Below are 17,034 nucleotides of genomic sequence, written 5' to 3'. Positions count from 1 at the left end.
TTAAGAGGTGACTTGATCACAGTCCCTACACAGGGACAAGATTTCTGATAGGAGAGGGCTTTTCATTCTAGCAGGAAAAGGTGTAGCAAGAGCCAATGGTTGGAAGCTGAAGCTAGATAAACGGAGAGAGGAAATAAGGCATTCATTTTTAACAGGAGATTAATTAACCAATGGAATAATTTACGTAAGGATTTGAAACCTATAAATCAAGATTATTGGGCAAATGATCATTCCTTATGACACAGGCTACCCCTGCCCTGACCCCCCTGTTCCATAGATCCCAGAGGATTAGCTGAGTCCAGTGCCTGGAAGGGATCCCTGTGCCTCCCTGTGCTTTCTGTATTTTGACTTCCATGGTCGCACAGCTCCTGCAGTAGTCACACACTAACAGGATCCACCCATTGGCCTCTGCCTGGATTCATCCTCATCTTCCTGGTCTGTGTGTGTGAAGAACTGCAGATTCTGGCTGGGACAACTGAATAGGACAGTGCAGAGTAGTTCAGAGACTGAAAGGGCAGAATGGTATCATGAAGACCAACCAGTCTTGCCCTTTCCACACCTGCAGACCTCAAGGTTGACAGGGGTTAGTGGAAGCATGCCACAGAGCCAATGCTTATGCTCCCATATCCAATGCTTTTAAGGTCTCCTTCAGACTCAGACGTGATTGCAATTTAAGAGGACCAATCACCATACTCCAAAAGAAAACTGGGAGCTTAAAATGGAAATTCTCACAGAGCCTTAACATTCCTGTCTCCCTAACTCAACATCTTTCCACCACTGAGATACTTTAATGTTTGACATGTACGAGAAATGATATCCGATGGCTGGAAGACCATTGCTGAAAAGGGATGTGAAGTACAGAGAGGGTGAAAAAAACCATGCGCCTGGAAAACACTTCATTGCTTTTTTATTAGATGCACCCACAGTACAGAGCCTCTTGCACATGTGCAAAAGAGAAAGGATACACATTTATATCTGGGAGCACCATTGAGTTTGAGTTTGTTTCTTTAATACCACTTTTAAGTAAACGATGTCCAAAGAATGACATTTTGAATCCAAGTCTTTAAGACCTGCTTCACTTTACCCAGAGGTGGAAGATTTTTCTTTTTAATATTACCTTGCTGTAGCATAGAAGACATTTTCACAGTCTGGTTAGACCAGTCTATATATTTCCATAAGCAACTTTTCATATATAAAAAATGTTTTATTTCCCCACCAACCCAATAGTTTAACTGCATCTAGATTTAAAAACAGTAACGGACCCATGGCAATCTTGGGGGGGCGGGAGGGGGGGAAGAGGGGAGTGGGAAATGAACTTTTGCTGCCCTCTCCTGCTTAAACAATGAAATACTAAAATATCAAGAAATCTATGACTCTAATGCTAATTTTTAAACAAAAAGCATGAGCAGGTCATTCTTTAAATTACAATCAAAAATAGGACAAGGACAATAAATGTACTGGAATTATTTATATTTGAAAACCCCTCATCAATACATGAGGTTATGATTATAACATATTTACAGTAAGTAATCCAAAAAAAAAAAAATCAAAAAACCATGTATTCAGAGAGGTCATGATAGAATGTCTGTTTCTCTTAAACAGATGCTGCTGCTTCTGCGGATAGTAAGCAGCACTTGGATAAAACCTTCTTCTAAATCAAAATTAGCTGAATTTTGCTTCAAGGATACACAATCCTTGTATACAGACTCTGAAAGGAAAATACTGGGGAATATAAAAAAACTCACTGCCAATACCTACTAGAAAAACTAGTTTGTGCTCATTACACAGCTATTTTGGAAAGCTGATGAGCCAAGATACAAAAATAAAAATATTAATGTGCAAATAAAAACATTCTTTTATCATGCCTGTTTATCACCCTCATTTTGTCACAGGGCAACTCTCAGTATTGAAAAAAGGGCAGCTCTGCCTTCTAAGACAGTTCTGTGCTCTCAACTGAAAGGAAAATGAGGTGCACTGGGGGAGGAAATAGCTATCCAGTTCTCCAACTCTCCCAGAAAACAATAAAAAAAGCTTTTAAAGCTTGTAATATATTTTCTTTTTCCATAGCGTAAGAGAGCCTGAGGCTATACTTACACATGTACAATATAAGTACAGCTGCTTCAATTCTAGCTCAAACAGTTCTTGGCTCTGCATCCTGGATTGTTCCATATATAGAAGGAGGTAAAAATAAATTAAATCCTTTTATTTATGCTAACAAAACCAAGATTAATTTACTGTAACCCTGCTTGCAAATACTCCAATGTCATTAGAGTACTTTTATTTAAAGCATTCAAAGGTTTGGAAGAGAGACAAAAACCACTCAGTAGCAATGAAAAGAAAACAATAAGGGAAGCTTGCAAGGTGAAGAAAGCAATGCATGCTCACGCAAGAGGAACGTTTACAACTGCTTCCTCCCCATAACCTGATGCAATGCTCTAGTTTTGAAAATGTCGTTCATTACTTTTACCTGACAACATTCAATCCTTTCCCCTGTAACCAATATGGTACAAGACATGAGTGAGCTCCCATCAACTGTGATGTTAGCAGTCTGCAACAAACATTAACAAAAAAAGTAGTTTCTCAAAACCACGAAGCAAACAAAATCACAAATGAATAGATGCACTGATCACAACTGACGTAAGTCCATAGGCTGCCTTTATCTCTGCATAAACCTCCCACTGACTCTAGTGGGACAGGAGCAGTATATTGCCTTTGGGTTGCAGCCAACAGTGGATTGTGTGGATTCTGTGGTACTACTATGGTAAGCGCTTCTTTAAGTACATCACAAAGGACAACCTCAGAGTGACCTCACCTTTTTAGAGTCACATGACTCACATCACATTACCTCATTCAATTTAAAGAAACAGTCTATCATAGAAGTGAAAATCACTTTAGATACTCCCCAGTATCCCCCATTAGAGGTAAAAAAAATATTGCAACCAGCTAGGTTCTCATCAGTTTTGTATCACCAATTCCACTAGGTCATGCTGAAACCAAGAACATCCAAGAATGGTCAACACTCACCTAAATTCTAAGTACAGGACAAGGTGTCTTTTTCTAATGCCACACTGTTTCTTTTCATTCCACCAGGCAGAAAAAAAAAATGGAAACACCAAGATTTCTTCCCACCACAATAGTTCAATTGTTGACCATTTAACACAGTCTAGTCAGGCATGAGTTTAAATGCACCCTCTCATACAGCATGTAAATTGCAGACACAGTCACACTACTAAATATAACCCCAACTTGTAGTAGAAACAAAAAGGCTGTCAAAAACCAAAGGGTTAAGGGACGATTTGTTATAAATTTATTTAATCTTCAGTTTTTGAGCTTGCACCTTTGTTTCAGCACTTTTAAAATAAAAATGTTTCACTTATGACAGTATCTGCCAAATTTACATTGTGTCCCAGTCAGTGTTCTTATAAGAGGCTTATATTAATCCCATTAAACCATGTTGTGATGTTTTGTGTTGCATATGACTAGATTACTTCTGTTATTTTTCCAGAATTAACAGTGTCAAGTTTTTACAAAGTTGTTGCATTTACAACATCCAATGTGCAGACCCATGTGTACAAACGGTGACCTGATAATCCTGAAACAGTCAGTAACCTGGGATTGGATTCCTGCTCCCCTCCCTTTTTGTTTTGTTTTGTACCTGGAAACAAGAAAACCTCAAATTCTACTGTATATTTGAATGGTAGGAAAAAAAATATACAAGCTTGTATTTATACTGTATTTCTATCAATGGCAACAGGTCATAAGTTCATGTTTGCAACTAACACAAAGACTCATGAACACCAAGTCAGTTTTATACCATAAAGACTGCTGGATTGATGGTTTAGGATTATCAATTCACTGTTGTCATATGTCTATAACAATTCTAAAGCATCCTGGAGAAAAATCCTGAAACACATCCCTTTCGGTATAAAATAATGCAACTGCATTAGCTAAATATATACTGTACATAAGTCTTATCAGCATTTTACCGATCAAAGATGTAAGATTCCACTTTTAAATACAAAGCAGATAGCCAATAATGCATACTTATAATACAGCCCTCTTGTTTTTCTTTTAAACAATTTGGTCACAATGCACCTTTGATATAAAAGCATTTTAAACTTTATTATTAATACTCAGGACATTAGGATTTCCAGAATTTTTTTTCAGTAGCATTTGTAGAACCACTTTTGGTAACAAATACAGTAGTTAGGAATGAGCATCCACTTCAGAAAGCAGAAGTATATTATCCAGAATCCTTTCCAGCTAAAACCATAGGGCTGGCGCTGTGATGAGTAATAGTACTACAGTCACAAAAACACTATAGTATGTTTTTAGAGGCTACATCCCCTTTTGCTGGAATACTTTATAAATACATATTAAAAAGTAAGGCAACAACTCCAAACAGTCCAAACTGTTTGCTCAGCTCTGTTCCCAATTAGACCCAGGACCACTGGAGATCAATTTCATGCTTGTACTGTTTAGCGTTTGTCGTTATAATTTCAAAATGGTCCAATAAAATGTATATATATTCTAATCATTTAGCCATTAGTATTACCAAAACAGCTCTGGTATGTGTGTCCAATGACATGTAACTAATACTGGTTAGGTACTGAAGTTCACGATGTTACTATTGCCCATTTTCAAAGGATTCAAGACTGTGGATTCACAATAAATTGACGCATTAATCTGAAATTTCCTTCCCTACTATGTTTATCACCTCTTTATTTTTACTCCTAATGCTTACATTGAAGGAGTACCAATGCTAGCCTGGTACCAGAAAGATACTCACACCAGTAAACAAAACCTTAGGGACCTATATTTTTCATGGCCCTGATCTGCATGGACATTCAACTTATGAAGATGTGCAAAAGGGAAAAAAATGTCAAATTACAGTAAAGTTATCCAGAGAAGGAGGATGTTACACAAACTCAAAAGGAAATGACAATCTTTTTTCTCTTTTACTATAAATACATTTAACAGTTTAGCAGAAAGGCAAGCTAAATTTAAGATTGTTCACATTTGAAAGTTGTATCATACTCTCTGCTAATGATAAATAAGGAACAGGTCCTGACAATGGAATTTTGACATAGCAATTTTCATCAACAGATCTTTGAAGACTGGTTTTAAAGAAGGGTCAAAACAATGATTATGTTGCAAAGTTCTGAGAAGTCCATCTGCTGTCCAAACTTTGGATAAAAGTCCTTATTTTTTCCTTTACTTCGAGACAGTTATATACAGTGCTGTTGTAATAACGAAACAAATGTGAAATCTACTGTAAAGTTGCACAATACAGAAAACTGTTGCTCCATCTTCTACTACATAAATGTGTGACTCCACAGGTTAATAATGCAGCTTTGTTTCTTTTGTTAAGTTGGAATTATTCCATCACGTCTAAGACCTCTCTTTAACTCCAAATCCTCCAGTTTTTTCCACAGTTCTTCACGTTCCTTCTCTTTCTTCTTCTCACTAGCAGATAGAATAAAATAAAGTGTGAACAGCAAGGAAGCTTTAAAAGTACCTATCCAACAGTACTTATTTGATATAAGCTATGAGCAGTAATTTTTCTAATGCACTTGCATTTTTCCCTAATGTATATTTATTTTCAGTACACATTTTTTACTCCAACTTTTAGTTTATCTACATCAAAAATGCTGAACAAAACTGAGAGAAACAAAAGATGGGATATAATAAAAAAAAGTTTAAAAATCTTTACTGAAATTAATTTTACTATAGAGCAAAAACAGCTAGTCCATATTAGAATTATACTAAAATATTTTATGGATCAAATACATTACATTTCAGATTAATACATACTTTTTGGGCCAAGTTCTATTTCACAATTTCAAGTTTATTTATTTGTTTAAAGAAGAGTATTAGGGTCTCTCTTGTTTTCATTAATATTAAACCTAGCCCATTCTCTCAAACAAGGCCAGATTCACTTCAAAAGTGCTCCATCCCAGTGCAGCTAATGTGAATCGAGTTGCAAGATCTAACCCTCATTCAATGCATTTGTTTTTATTCCTACAGAATCCCTACAAAATAATCTGGACAATGTTTGCTTTACCAATAGATTGCGCAGCCAAATTAGATAAAGGAATCAGAGTGACAAGACTGTAGTCCAACTGAGTTCTTAGGGAACTGAGTGGAAGAGGTGTCAGGGGAAACCCAATAAAAATTAAAAACTAAACTAGAACTTTCTTAATTTGATTATTCTCTGAGTTCTCTCTCTCTCTGTCACTCGTTATTTGGAGTTAATATGGTCCTTATGCTATAATGTGGGGACATAATGTTATAATTGCTTTGAAATACGTATAAAATTAAGTCATTGTGTTCTGATAACAACTACAACACCTGGAATATGTATGGTCTTGATGCTACAAGTTGGGGAGAGCTTTCAATTTCTGCTTAAGTCACCTTGCAGGATCAGGTCCAATGGGAACATGAACGTCATGGACATCTAGGGTACAGATATGTAGATTCCCAATTTGTCACACTGCAGAGTTTCTCAAAATATTCCACTGATTTAGAAGCTTTATTCTGGTACAACTTGCTACCTGGGAAATTCACATTACCTAGGCTGCATACGTTTAGTCAAAATGCGGTCATTTGGCCATAATATCTATTAACACCATTCTGGTTAGAAACAAACATCTGTTTTCATTCACAATTTCTACTTTCATTACACACAGCTGCTGAAAAATATTCAAAATTAAATAAAAGAAATGGTGAATACACTTACCAGAAATTTATCATTACATTATCTAATTGCTGTGTCATGTATCCTTTCTTTCTAAAATATTTCAGTAGGTTACCTCATTAGTTCACCTATGTTTGAACTATTATTCATTGACACTGAAAACTTTAGCCCTAACAAATTCTAAATACTTGGCTATACATCACTCTTATTTTGTAAACTTTATTCTATTGGGGAACCCAGCATAAATCTATTATAACTTATTTCTATTCCTAGGCCCTGATCCTGTGAGTAATCCCACTGAAGTCAACTGGACTGAACTACAATTCACCTATCCCCTTTGAAATGCGTGTTCTTACACCAGAATTTCATTCTGAGGGTTCCCATTATCAAGTCCTTACAACTATTTACCATCTCTAACTACAACACTCCTTACAAATACTAATGAATTTTGCACCAGCACTTAGTAAATGAAAATCCAATCTCTTATGGAAAGATGTTCGAAAACTTGCCCATGTTTGCCCACAGAACCCTAAGAAGTCTTTATCTCAGCAAATTGTGATTAATTGTTAATATTACACATGGTTTAATATTTGAAGTTAAGTTATCCCATTTTTTACATTCCAATATATATTTTAAAATAATAATAAATGTATTTAAAAGACCAACACCAGCCCTAGCTACAGTAGAGGTCATGTAACCAAGCTCTTCCATACAGTCATTACCTGTAACATACATGCTATGGCAGGGTCTGATCCTGTGAAACTCTGAATGCCTCATGAGATACAAAGTCCCTCCGGCATCCACCAATTTCAGTAGTAGCTGAGGCGTCTCAGAACCTTCCTGGATCAGACCCTAGTCCTAGGATTCTGTGTTGCCCACACTACAAACTGTACAGCGATTATGTCAGCTAATCTGACAGACTGAACTTGTCTACCAAGGCCTGAACAAAAACCATCAAGTCACCTACTACTTGGCTCAGGTTTAAACCCAGGACTCCAGAAATAAGATGTTAGTGTAGTCATTAATCCAGTACATCATCTAACCCATCAATTACAGATTTTTAAATGTATAAGACATTGTATTTTATTATATATAAAATCAAATCAAATCAAAAGGAAGGTGAACTATGAACCTGGTCACATAATTCAATAGTATCATGGCCTCCAAAAGACTTCAGAGGCTATACTAACCTAACAAGGTTTGATGACATACAGTACCCTTCGCTTTGCTTGTGGGAACCCCGAGTCACACAAAAGGCACGACTTAAACGAAGTCGCAAACTGCCCGGAGTTCCCGAAGTTTCCTCATTTTTTTCACCTGCTGCTTTGGATAAGCTGAAATTTTAGACAAAAGATGATGCACTATAATTGGAGAATGAAGATTAAGGAAAATAGACAAAAAACATTTTACTAGGGTGCAACTAATGATTGTATGAATGGTGCATCTACTGGATCCTGCACTCTAAAGGACTCGGCTATATCAAGATCTGTGAAAAAGGAAAAACTGAAAGGGCTGAAAGGTGCCACTTAGGCTTAAGACCACATGCAGGAGAAGTAGGATGGGTCTTATCGTGAGTCATGTGTTGAGGAAATTCCTCATGTCCCACCTCCACCCTTTTTGAAGCCTTTAAGCCAAGTGCTATCTTTAAACCCTTGTTCTTCTTTTATTACTGAAAATCTTGATACATTTAAGTCTTTTGGAATGTGGTGCCAAAGGGAGTTCTGTGAGGAATGCAGATCCACAAGCTATGCAACGGGTACTGTATTTCATAGGGGAGAAAACAACCACCTATACATGATATTATCTGGCATCTTGCAAGGAGAAGGCTAATGAGCATGCAGAAAAAAATGAGGCATTGCAATCAATTATGTGTGAAATTATGCAATCACAGCAAAATGTGAGGAAAAAATTAAATGCAGGCTTTATGCACAGCTGACAAAAAAGCTTTAAAAAGTTACCGCTGACGATCTGACTTGTAAGTGGCTGTCAGCTCGTCAAACATGGTGCTGTTCATTTCCATAAACGCCTTCAATACATTGTAGACTAAAGCCACAATAGCCCTGTGAAATATAAAAAAGATAAGGAATCTGTTAGTTTCAGTTGAAATTGAATAAGAACAAAAAATAATTTACACACTTTCCTGAACTTTTCTGATTGGAATTGCTGAACCTGATTCTAATCTCCCACTAGTTAGAGTGATGTAACTTCTTTGACTTCAGTGAAGTTACTTCTAATTAACATACTTATGTGAAGTGAGAATCAGGCTTTCATCACTTTTTATCATTTAAATGGAGAAAACAAATCCCCACCTATTACAGGTAACAACAGACAGCTAGCACATACAACTGCAGATACTTCACCAAGCAGTGCAGCAATTCTGAATGTAATCCAATGGTCAAAATTGTAATTCTAGCAGAAGTAATTAAAATCTAAACATCAGATATGAATGATGCACAGAAAAAAGGGTCAATAGATGCCTTTCAATAGAGTATGAATATCTCAAAGTAAAGAACCCAAGTATGAGAAACATGAAAGATTCCCTTGGATTTGTACGTTTCATGATCATTTCACTTTAGTACATGTAAAAAGAAAACAAGTCCATTGGAAAAAGAAGAAAAATCTTTGAGGAAGACTTGATAATTCTAAGAAATAAACCTTCATTTTATCACAAATTTTTAAAGTACAGGCCTGAATAAAGAGAGCAGCGTGCATGCGAAAAATGATCTCAGCATTAAATTTTATGATGTGATTACTAAATGCTATCCACCAACCCCCAGACATGTTTTGTGACCCAGTTAGTAAATGGAAGACATCTAATTATAACTGTACATATAATTAAATGTTTCTCTAGACCAGTGGTTTTCAAACTTTTTTTCTGGTGACTCAGCTGAAGAAAATTGTTGATGCCCGTGACCCAACAGAGCTGGGGATGAGGGATTTGGGGTGTGGGAGGGGACTCTGGGCTGGGGCAGGGGGTTCGGGTGAGGAAGGGGGTCAGGGCTCTGGGCTGGGGGTGTGGGCTCTGGGGTGGGGCTGGGGATGAGGAGGCTCCGGGTTTGGAGGGGGCTCAGGGCTGGGGCATGGGCTTACATCCAGCAGCTCCTGGTCAGCAGTGCAGCTGGGATGCAGAGACAGGCTTCCCGCCTGTCCTGGCGCCACAGACCGCACTGCTCCCCGGAAGTGGCAAGCAGCAGGTATGACTCCTGGGTGGAGGTGCGCAAGCAGCGCCATGCAGCTCTCACCCACAAGCACTGCCCCCCCCCCACACTCCCATTGGCTGGACCTGCTGCTGGGTGCTTGCAGGGCACAGCCCGGCGTCAGAACAGGTAGGGACTACTAGTTCTTACTGGCCGGCCACCAGGGTCCCTGGGTGCTGAGCAAGGCGACCCAGTGCCTTGCATTCCACAACCCAGCACTGGTTCGCAACTCAAACTTTAAAAACCACTGCCCTAGACTACTTTAAAAAAACAACAAAACCACCCAGATAAATAGGACATGTACATCATCTTGATTGTGTCAAGACGAAAATGTCTTTTTTTAATAGTGTACAGCAGCAGTGGAGTTTGAGAATGTACGTTTTCTCTGTACTAGCAAATAACTTGGATCTCGCTGTGAGCTAACTGTTGATTAATACTGACTTAATAGCTGCCATTGTCTTTGAATACGTTTATAAAAATAATCTAACCTGAGAACATGCTGCAATGTGTGTGCACCTGCAAATGTTTAGAAAAATGCTGCTACCACTGATTATATGACACCAATCAAAATAATATTATGTATCTGCAGAGCTATATTAAGATCAAGGAGTATGTTCCAGGCCAATTTACAGTCAGACTTATCCTGTAAACCAGTTTACAGAAATTATTGACAGAGCATTAGAAACGTTTGGTGCCTGACCGTTCCTCTTGGTAATTATGCAATATTTTATTTCTATTGTTTTTATATTTATGATCATTTATGATGAAAAATTTATGATGAAAAAATAAATACAAAGGTTAAAAAATTATTACATTAGCTGCCCAATCATATTTTGGAAATGAAACAATCTGCACTGCTTTTATCCTACAGAGTTCAGATTTTGTGCATGTCTCAGATAATTTAACAATATTCTGAGCCAAATTCAGCTCTGGTTTAAATCCCATTGGCTTTATAGAGCGGCATCTGTTTACATCAAGGCTGAATTTGGTGCGATTTCATGTTTTCTTTGTCTGGAATTTCCAGGGTTGAATATATAGGTTTCAGCAACTGGACAGACGAAAGATAATGCCAAAACTCACGGATTCCAGTGTTCTTTGGAAATCCTATAAAGACTGGAAAACATGATGGGAAGTATAACGTTGGAGTTCTCTTCTATCAAACTCATGATGTATTCATTATTCCAGTAATACAGCGCCCTTTCTGCCACCTTTGATGGGGAGGGAGGAATAAAACCCATTAGCAGAAATTCAGTTATCTACAAATTTCTTATATTTTACAGAAAACATGCCCCAAAACAAATAACAATCAATGGGTTATAATTACTTTCTAAATGAAATCTCTATTTTATCCAGGGCATAACTTGCATTAATATAAGGTGGTCTTTAAAGTAAATATAAAATAAATTTAAAATACGATTAATGTTAAAATTAATGTATAAGTATTCAGTGTTTGATTTCATTGTAATTTCTTACATGGTGAAAGGTTACGTATGAACTAAAATCTATTTGGATCACTTTTATGGTCATATGACCTGAACCCAGGGTAAATGCGGAGTACCTGCTGCGGCTTGCTTCAAATCCCTGTCTCCCAGAGAAATCAAAGAGAGCCAAGAGTATGGAGTATCTGACAAGAGGAGCTCAACACTTGGCAGGATCGAAGCCCAGGGCAAGAGGAGGGTTGGGCTAAGGTGGCTTTAAGCCACGACAGCACCCTCTTGATTCTAGGCTGGAGCAGCTGCTGGGATAATTCAGACTGCCCCGAGGGGCAGTCTGAGTTGCAGCAGCCTCCATGCCTACCCCAACAGGTAAGGAGCACTGCTTAGAATCACTGAAGCACTGCATTCTGTCACCCTGCCTCTAACATGCCCTTTCCCCCAACCCACCTTAGCCCTCCTTTACCATGAGATGCAAGTTTTGTGAATGGACTCTAAGATCTCACCCTTGGAGTCTCATCTTTTTTCTATTTCAACCTTCCCTGAGTGTAGGGACTGCTACTGAAACAAACCCGTCCACGGATATACAAATAGTAAATATGTTCTAATCAGTACAATGCAAACTCAGCATTTAGGTATCTGTTTTATATATTCACAAGATCTTAGAAACTATATTCCTGTTTTTAAAAAATATACTTGTATTACTGACCTGAAAGTGAGGACTAGAGACGCACTTGGCAATTTGTTTAAATAAAGGTTCCTGAATTTTGACAAATTGTGAAGGTTCAATCACATCCAAGATCTCCTCCAGCTCCCCAAGGAACATGACCTAGACACAAGTAATTGTTAAATTCAGAACTCCTCAACTCTTGTATTTGCAATTTATCAGCTAAGTTTTCAGATAGGTCTCAACCCATCCTCTAATTCTATAGGCACAAACAGCTGAATGTAGTCATCCACTTTATTTACTGACTAAGTCAGATAGTTAAGATATCTAAATTTCAGGATTTGACCCCACAATTAACAGCAGGTGCAAAATTAGAGAACAAGTTTTCAAAATTTTGCACTCTAAGCCCTGGTTTACACTGGGGTGTGTGTGTTAGTGTTTTATTTACAGATTATAATGCGTGGTCTTTGCCCTAAGGAATTTACAGATGACACTGTGTACCTGGGGTGAATTCCTGGTCCCAGTGAACACAATGGCAAAACTCTCATTGACTTCAATGGGCCAGGATTTAATCCTTGTAATTAAAGGATCCATCTTTAATTGCTTGTCTTTTGGGACCAATTTTCAAACAAAGATGCTCTTGTTGTGCCCATAAATATCAGTGTGTAAACTCAGATTTGCAAAATCAGGTAATCATGCAACTAATTGCCAATCTATGTTAGAAGCTAAAATACCTCTAGCCCAACTCTGAAAATGTAGGCTTGACACAAACTGCTGCAATTTGTAATAGAATTTTTCCACATAATTCCACAACATTCATTTTTGCTCTCTTTACATGAAGAGTCACTCCCTTGTGAAAGAACACTTATACTGGCATACTACAATATAATGCTTAACTTGCCAACAGAGATGATGACTGTCATCAGCTTGACACCTCTCTTTACTGTCAAAATTATGTCCAACACAGGTCAGTCTGAACACAGATAATCACCCAGATAAGCTAAACAGATGCCAAAATCCACAACAGCATTTAAGATTTGTCTGTATTATTTACCTGAAACTCTCTGGATGTTCCTGGGAGAAAAGTATCTTTAATGTTTATCTGTAGAACTATCAAACTCCTTTACTTAAATCTTAACAGCAACATAGAACTTACCTCTTTCTGACTGCAGGTTTTCGGCCAGAATTTCATTAAACCTCTAATGACCTGAATTACAAATGAGAAAGTAAATTTTATATTACATTTTACAACTTCACAGCTGGGAAAACTGGATGTTTAAGATATAAAAAAATACCAAAGAAATATTTACTGGCTCTGTGAGTGAAGGATCTTTCTCCAGAAACTGTACTATACAATATGCCAGCTGTGAAGGGGAAAAAATATATTCACATGAAATTATGACATTTTTACTGAGAACTCAAAAGACATGTTCAGTATTAAAAAGAACAGAGAATCAAAACAGTTCAGTATGCATCTTATTCTAAATTGTAAATCCTACTTTAAACTGTGAGTCTGGGGAATTTGCAACTGCATCCAAGCTGCAGTTAACAGCAAAGAACAAACAAACAAACAAAAAGTGAAGAAAAAATATGTCCAAGTGCATTTTGAAACTGTTTGAACTTTATGGATTCCAAATGTACTCATGTAAGTAACATTTTGAAAGGCTCAGTGTTCTGCGAATGTGTTTCTTTCACACTTTTGGCAGCATCAGCATCATGACGACTTACATGAGATGAGCCAACACAGCCAAAAATTGGCATAAAAGACTAAGAAAGCAAGGCCAGAGTACAGAAATTAGGATCAATTTAGAGCCAAAGTGCAGAGAGGGTGAGTGTGTAAAGAATTACCAAGATAGAATGACCAGACAGATGACAGTGCAAGAGACAAAAACAACTGAGACCTCTGACTACAGGATCAGGTTCTGGATGAGTGGGGAAGATAGCCTCATTAGAAGGACAAAAAGATTGGGTGTCTGGAGGAAAGCCTACAGAGTTTCAGTGCTTGACAATATCTTACAGGTATACAAAAATTATATGAAACCCAGATATCTATCTATCTATATATAAATTCCACCAGATTTATCCTACAAAATGCATTAAGTCTACTAAATACTTATCTGTTTCATTTTTATTCCACATGACAAAAGTTTTCTGGTTTTTTTTTGTTTGTTTTCATTCAGAAGATTTTTTTAGCTAAGCAAAAGATTTCCAAAGCAATCAAGTATACTGTTCTGTTTTAACAAAGCAGAAAATGTTTTTTATAATTTCTACCTGTGCATGGAAGAGTGATAAACTCCTGACAGTATGTAAAGGAATCAGCACCTTCACCAGAAACTGTTTATGCTCTGCTTTAAGAGGTAAAGCAAAACCATTGATAATACTAGAAATAAGAAAAGAAACATTGATTAGCAACATCACAGAACATTTACTTGTGGTCTGAACAAGTAGTTTTTATCAAAGTAATTACACAAGAAGACAGACTGTAGGTATTATCCTAGTATGTGCTGAACCTTTGCACTAGCCAGTGTTCAAGGTACAGTTCATTCTAGTCATTGCTATATAGTAGTTACACTCTGACATGAGAATAACTATGTGATCAGTCATATAGTCTTGTTGCCTAATATATATGACCTTGCCTATTTGGTTGGTAAATTAATGAGTTTAAGGTGCTCTTTGGTAACTGACTGTGGAACTAACTACAATTAGACTGCTTAGCAACACACTGAAACCAACACACTAATAACTGTTTAAAGCAAAATTTGCAATGTACAAGTCACAATGAAGTGCACAAGGAACAATGTAAGAAAAAATTGTACTTTGTAATGTGCACACAATTAAATCTTCTTTGCAAAGAGGTATGCCAAGGCTTAATCTGTGCTTAAAGTTAAGCACGTGCACAAGTCTGTTTTCAGGATCAGAGCTTAGGCTTATATTTTTCATTGACCCCTGAAATTTTCAGCATAGCTGTCAGAGATGGCTTATTATATAAAGGTTCATTTACCTTCCTAATATTTCCAGCAGTTCAGCTACACCATTGAAGTGTTCAGTTTCATAAACAAACCTATCAAATAAAGTTTAAAAAAATTAATAAATAGTTTCATAAAACATTTATAACCCAACAACCATTTCCCCCCAAAACTTACCGTAGAAAAATATTGTTAATCTGTTTTCGGATAAATGCTCTAAGACCAAGAAACTTGCCATAAATTCTGTGTAAGACTGTTTTTAGGTAGTCTCGTTCTCGGGGGTCTTCACTGTCAAATAGCTCCAAAAGCTGTTGTAAAAGAAGACATAATTAAGAATCAGATGACTAATAAGAAATGGTGAATTGCCTTTATTTTAAAAAATGTATGCAGTTTACATATGATGAGCTAGATTGCATATGTGTGAGCGCACACAACTGCCACAAAAATTTGTTGCCTTCATTCAAACTTGAAAGGAGTCAACGTAGACATGAGGTATTCAGTCAACTGTGTGAATACCAGTCAATGCACTCTGTAGAAAATGTATTGTGGAGTGTTTATAACTCAAGTTGCCACAGTTAAGCCATTAAATATATGAAAGCATTTATCAATTATTCCGATTCTTTCTTGTTAAGCAGAGGACTTGGACTGGTGACATTCCAGAGATGGTAAAAAAAAGAGTTTAGTTGCAAAATATGAATACCAATTCATTAACACAGTCATGTCAATTTAATGCCCAAAATCTTTAAGGGCCTGAACTGACACAGACATACACTGTACATATATTTAATGCATGACTTTTGAGCCCACTTGTGGTTTATGAACAGTACCAACTCTCTCAAGTTGTTTTTTCTATTTTTAATTCCATTTTAAAACTTTTAAACAAACAATTTTACTGATGTCTGGTCAGGGGCTTTAAATATTATTCCCTAAGGAAGAGTTTCCTTTTCCCTATTGCTGCCATCATCTCTCCTACATGCATTATTCCCACCACCCACAGATGTTTACGGTTGTGTATGTACATTTTATCTTATGTTGATTTCAGTGGTCGCACTTAAAAAGTTTCTTTGATTCTACATTATATAGTTTTGAGAGATAATCCCAGTGCTTAACATGGGGAATACCAATAAAATTAGCGATCTCTCACAAATCAGATTTTTTTTTTTTCAAGTGCACCTATGGTATGCTCCTTTTTGCTGGAACCTTGTTTTTCTTAATTGTGTCTAAAATGTCACATCACCACCTTTGGTCTGAATAACAATAACTACAATAATAATAAATATGTGCAGATATAGAAGTGTTACAGACAATGTATAGTTAGTAGAGGGGAAAATCTAATAAAATGTAATATTTACACTATAGAAAACAGTAATCTAAAAATAGTTTAAGAAACTGTATAATTGGGCTCCTGACTTTAGTCAGCCACAAGAAATTGCAGACACTTTCAAAAGTTGTCTTAAAAAAAAAAAAAGGCAAATCACAGTTTAAATAGATCTTTTTCAGCTGTTCAGTGAATATTAATTAACATATGATTTTAGGGCAGGGGCGGGCAAACTTTTTGGCCTGAGGGCCACATCGGGTTTCGGAAATTGTTTGGAGGGCCGGTTAAGGGAGGCTGTGCCAGGCTGTGCCCCCGCCCCCTATCCGCCCCTCCTTGCTTCTTGTCCCCTGGCAGCCCCCTCCCCCCCCACCCCTTCCAACCCCACCTTGTTCCCTGACGCCCCCCCGAACTTTCATAGTCACATCGAGCTGGAAACGTGGACTGATATAAGTAGTAAAATAATAATTTTTTCCATAACCTTAGTGATGTGTGTTCAATCTTGCAGATTCCCCATGACCCCATACTCTTGTACTCGCACGGATTTCATTCTATTCTATGCTATATAGGTTCTTGTACTGCCATCATCACTGTAATATCTGAGTGCCTTCCACTAGCGCATTATAAAAAGTAACTAACAACTGTCACATGAGGTTCATTCTCTGTCTCATCCTTTCCTCAAGGGGAAAACTGTACGTGCAGAGTAGTACTATGTTTTGGCAGAGTTTTTTGCTCTGTGTTTACATAAGTCACCCTGAT

The 17,034-nt window shown here is 37.2% G+C and overlaps 1 protein-coding gene across 6 annotated transcripts in view; it reads right to left on the bottom strand.

Annotated features, from left to right (window-relative positions):
• Positions 1-890: 890 nt before the first annotated feature.
• The window catches only part of PPP2R5E (protein phosphatase 2 regulatory subunit B'epsilon), a 111,575-nt gene continuing 95,431 nt past the window's right edge, over positions 891-17,034 (bottom strand). For 3 of the 6 annotated variants that reach the window (XM_077819515.1, XM_077819511.1, XM_077819514.1), the window contains 9 exons: positions 15,138-15,268; positions 14,996-15,055; positions 14,266-14,374; positions 13,305-13,358; positions 13,151-13,201; positions 12,037-12,156; positions 10,975-11,102; positions 8,656-8,757; positions 891-5,466 (listed from right to left, as the gene is read on the bottom strand). In XM_077819515.1, the coding sequence (XP_077675641.1) occupies positions 5,367-5,466; positions 8,656-8,757; positions 10,975-11,102; positions 12,037-12,156; positions 13,151-13,201; positions 13,305-13,358; positions 14,266-14,374; positions 14,996-15,055; positions 15,138-15,268 (855 nt within the window). In that variant the 3' untranslated portion in view covers positions 891-5,366. Of the gene's footprint in view, positions 5,467-6,351; positions 6,458-8,655; positions 8,758-10,974; positions 11,103-12,036; positions 12,157-13,150; positions 13,202-13,304; positions 13,359-14,265; positions 14,375-14,995; positions 15,056-15,137; positions 15,269-17,034 lie in introns of all 6 variants that reach the window. The other 3 variants (XR_013346446.1, XM_077819513.1, XM_077819512.1) reach the window with 3 other exon arrangements.

This window comes from Eretmochelys imbricata, chromosome 6 (assembly GCF_965152235.1).
Source record: "Eretmochelys imbricata isolate rEreImb1 chromosome 6, rEreImb1.hap1, whole genome shotgun sequence".
Taxonomy (NCBI): domain Eukaryota; kingdom Metazoa; phylum Chordata; order Testudines; family Cheloniidae; genus Eretmochelys; species Eretmochelys imbricata.
The sequence above is the reverse complement of the archived record's forward strand: the minus strand, read 5'-3'. Positions and strand labels throughout refer to the sequence as shown.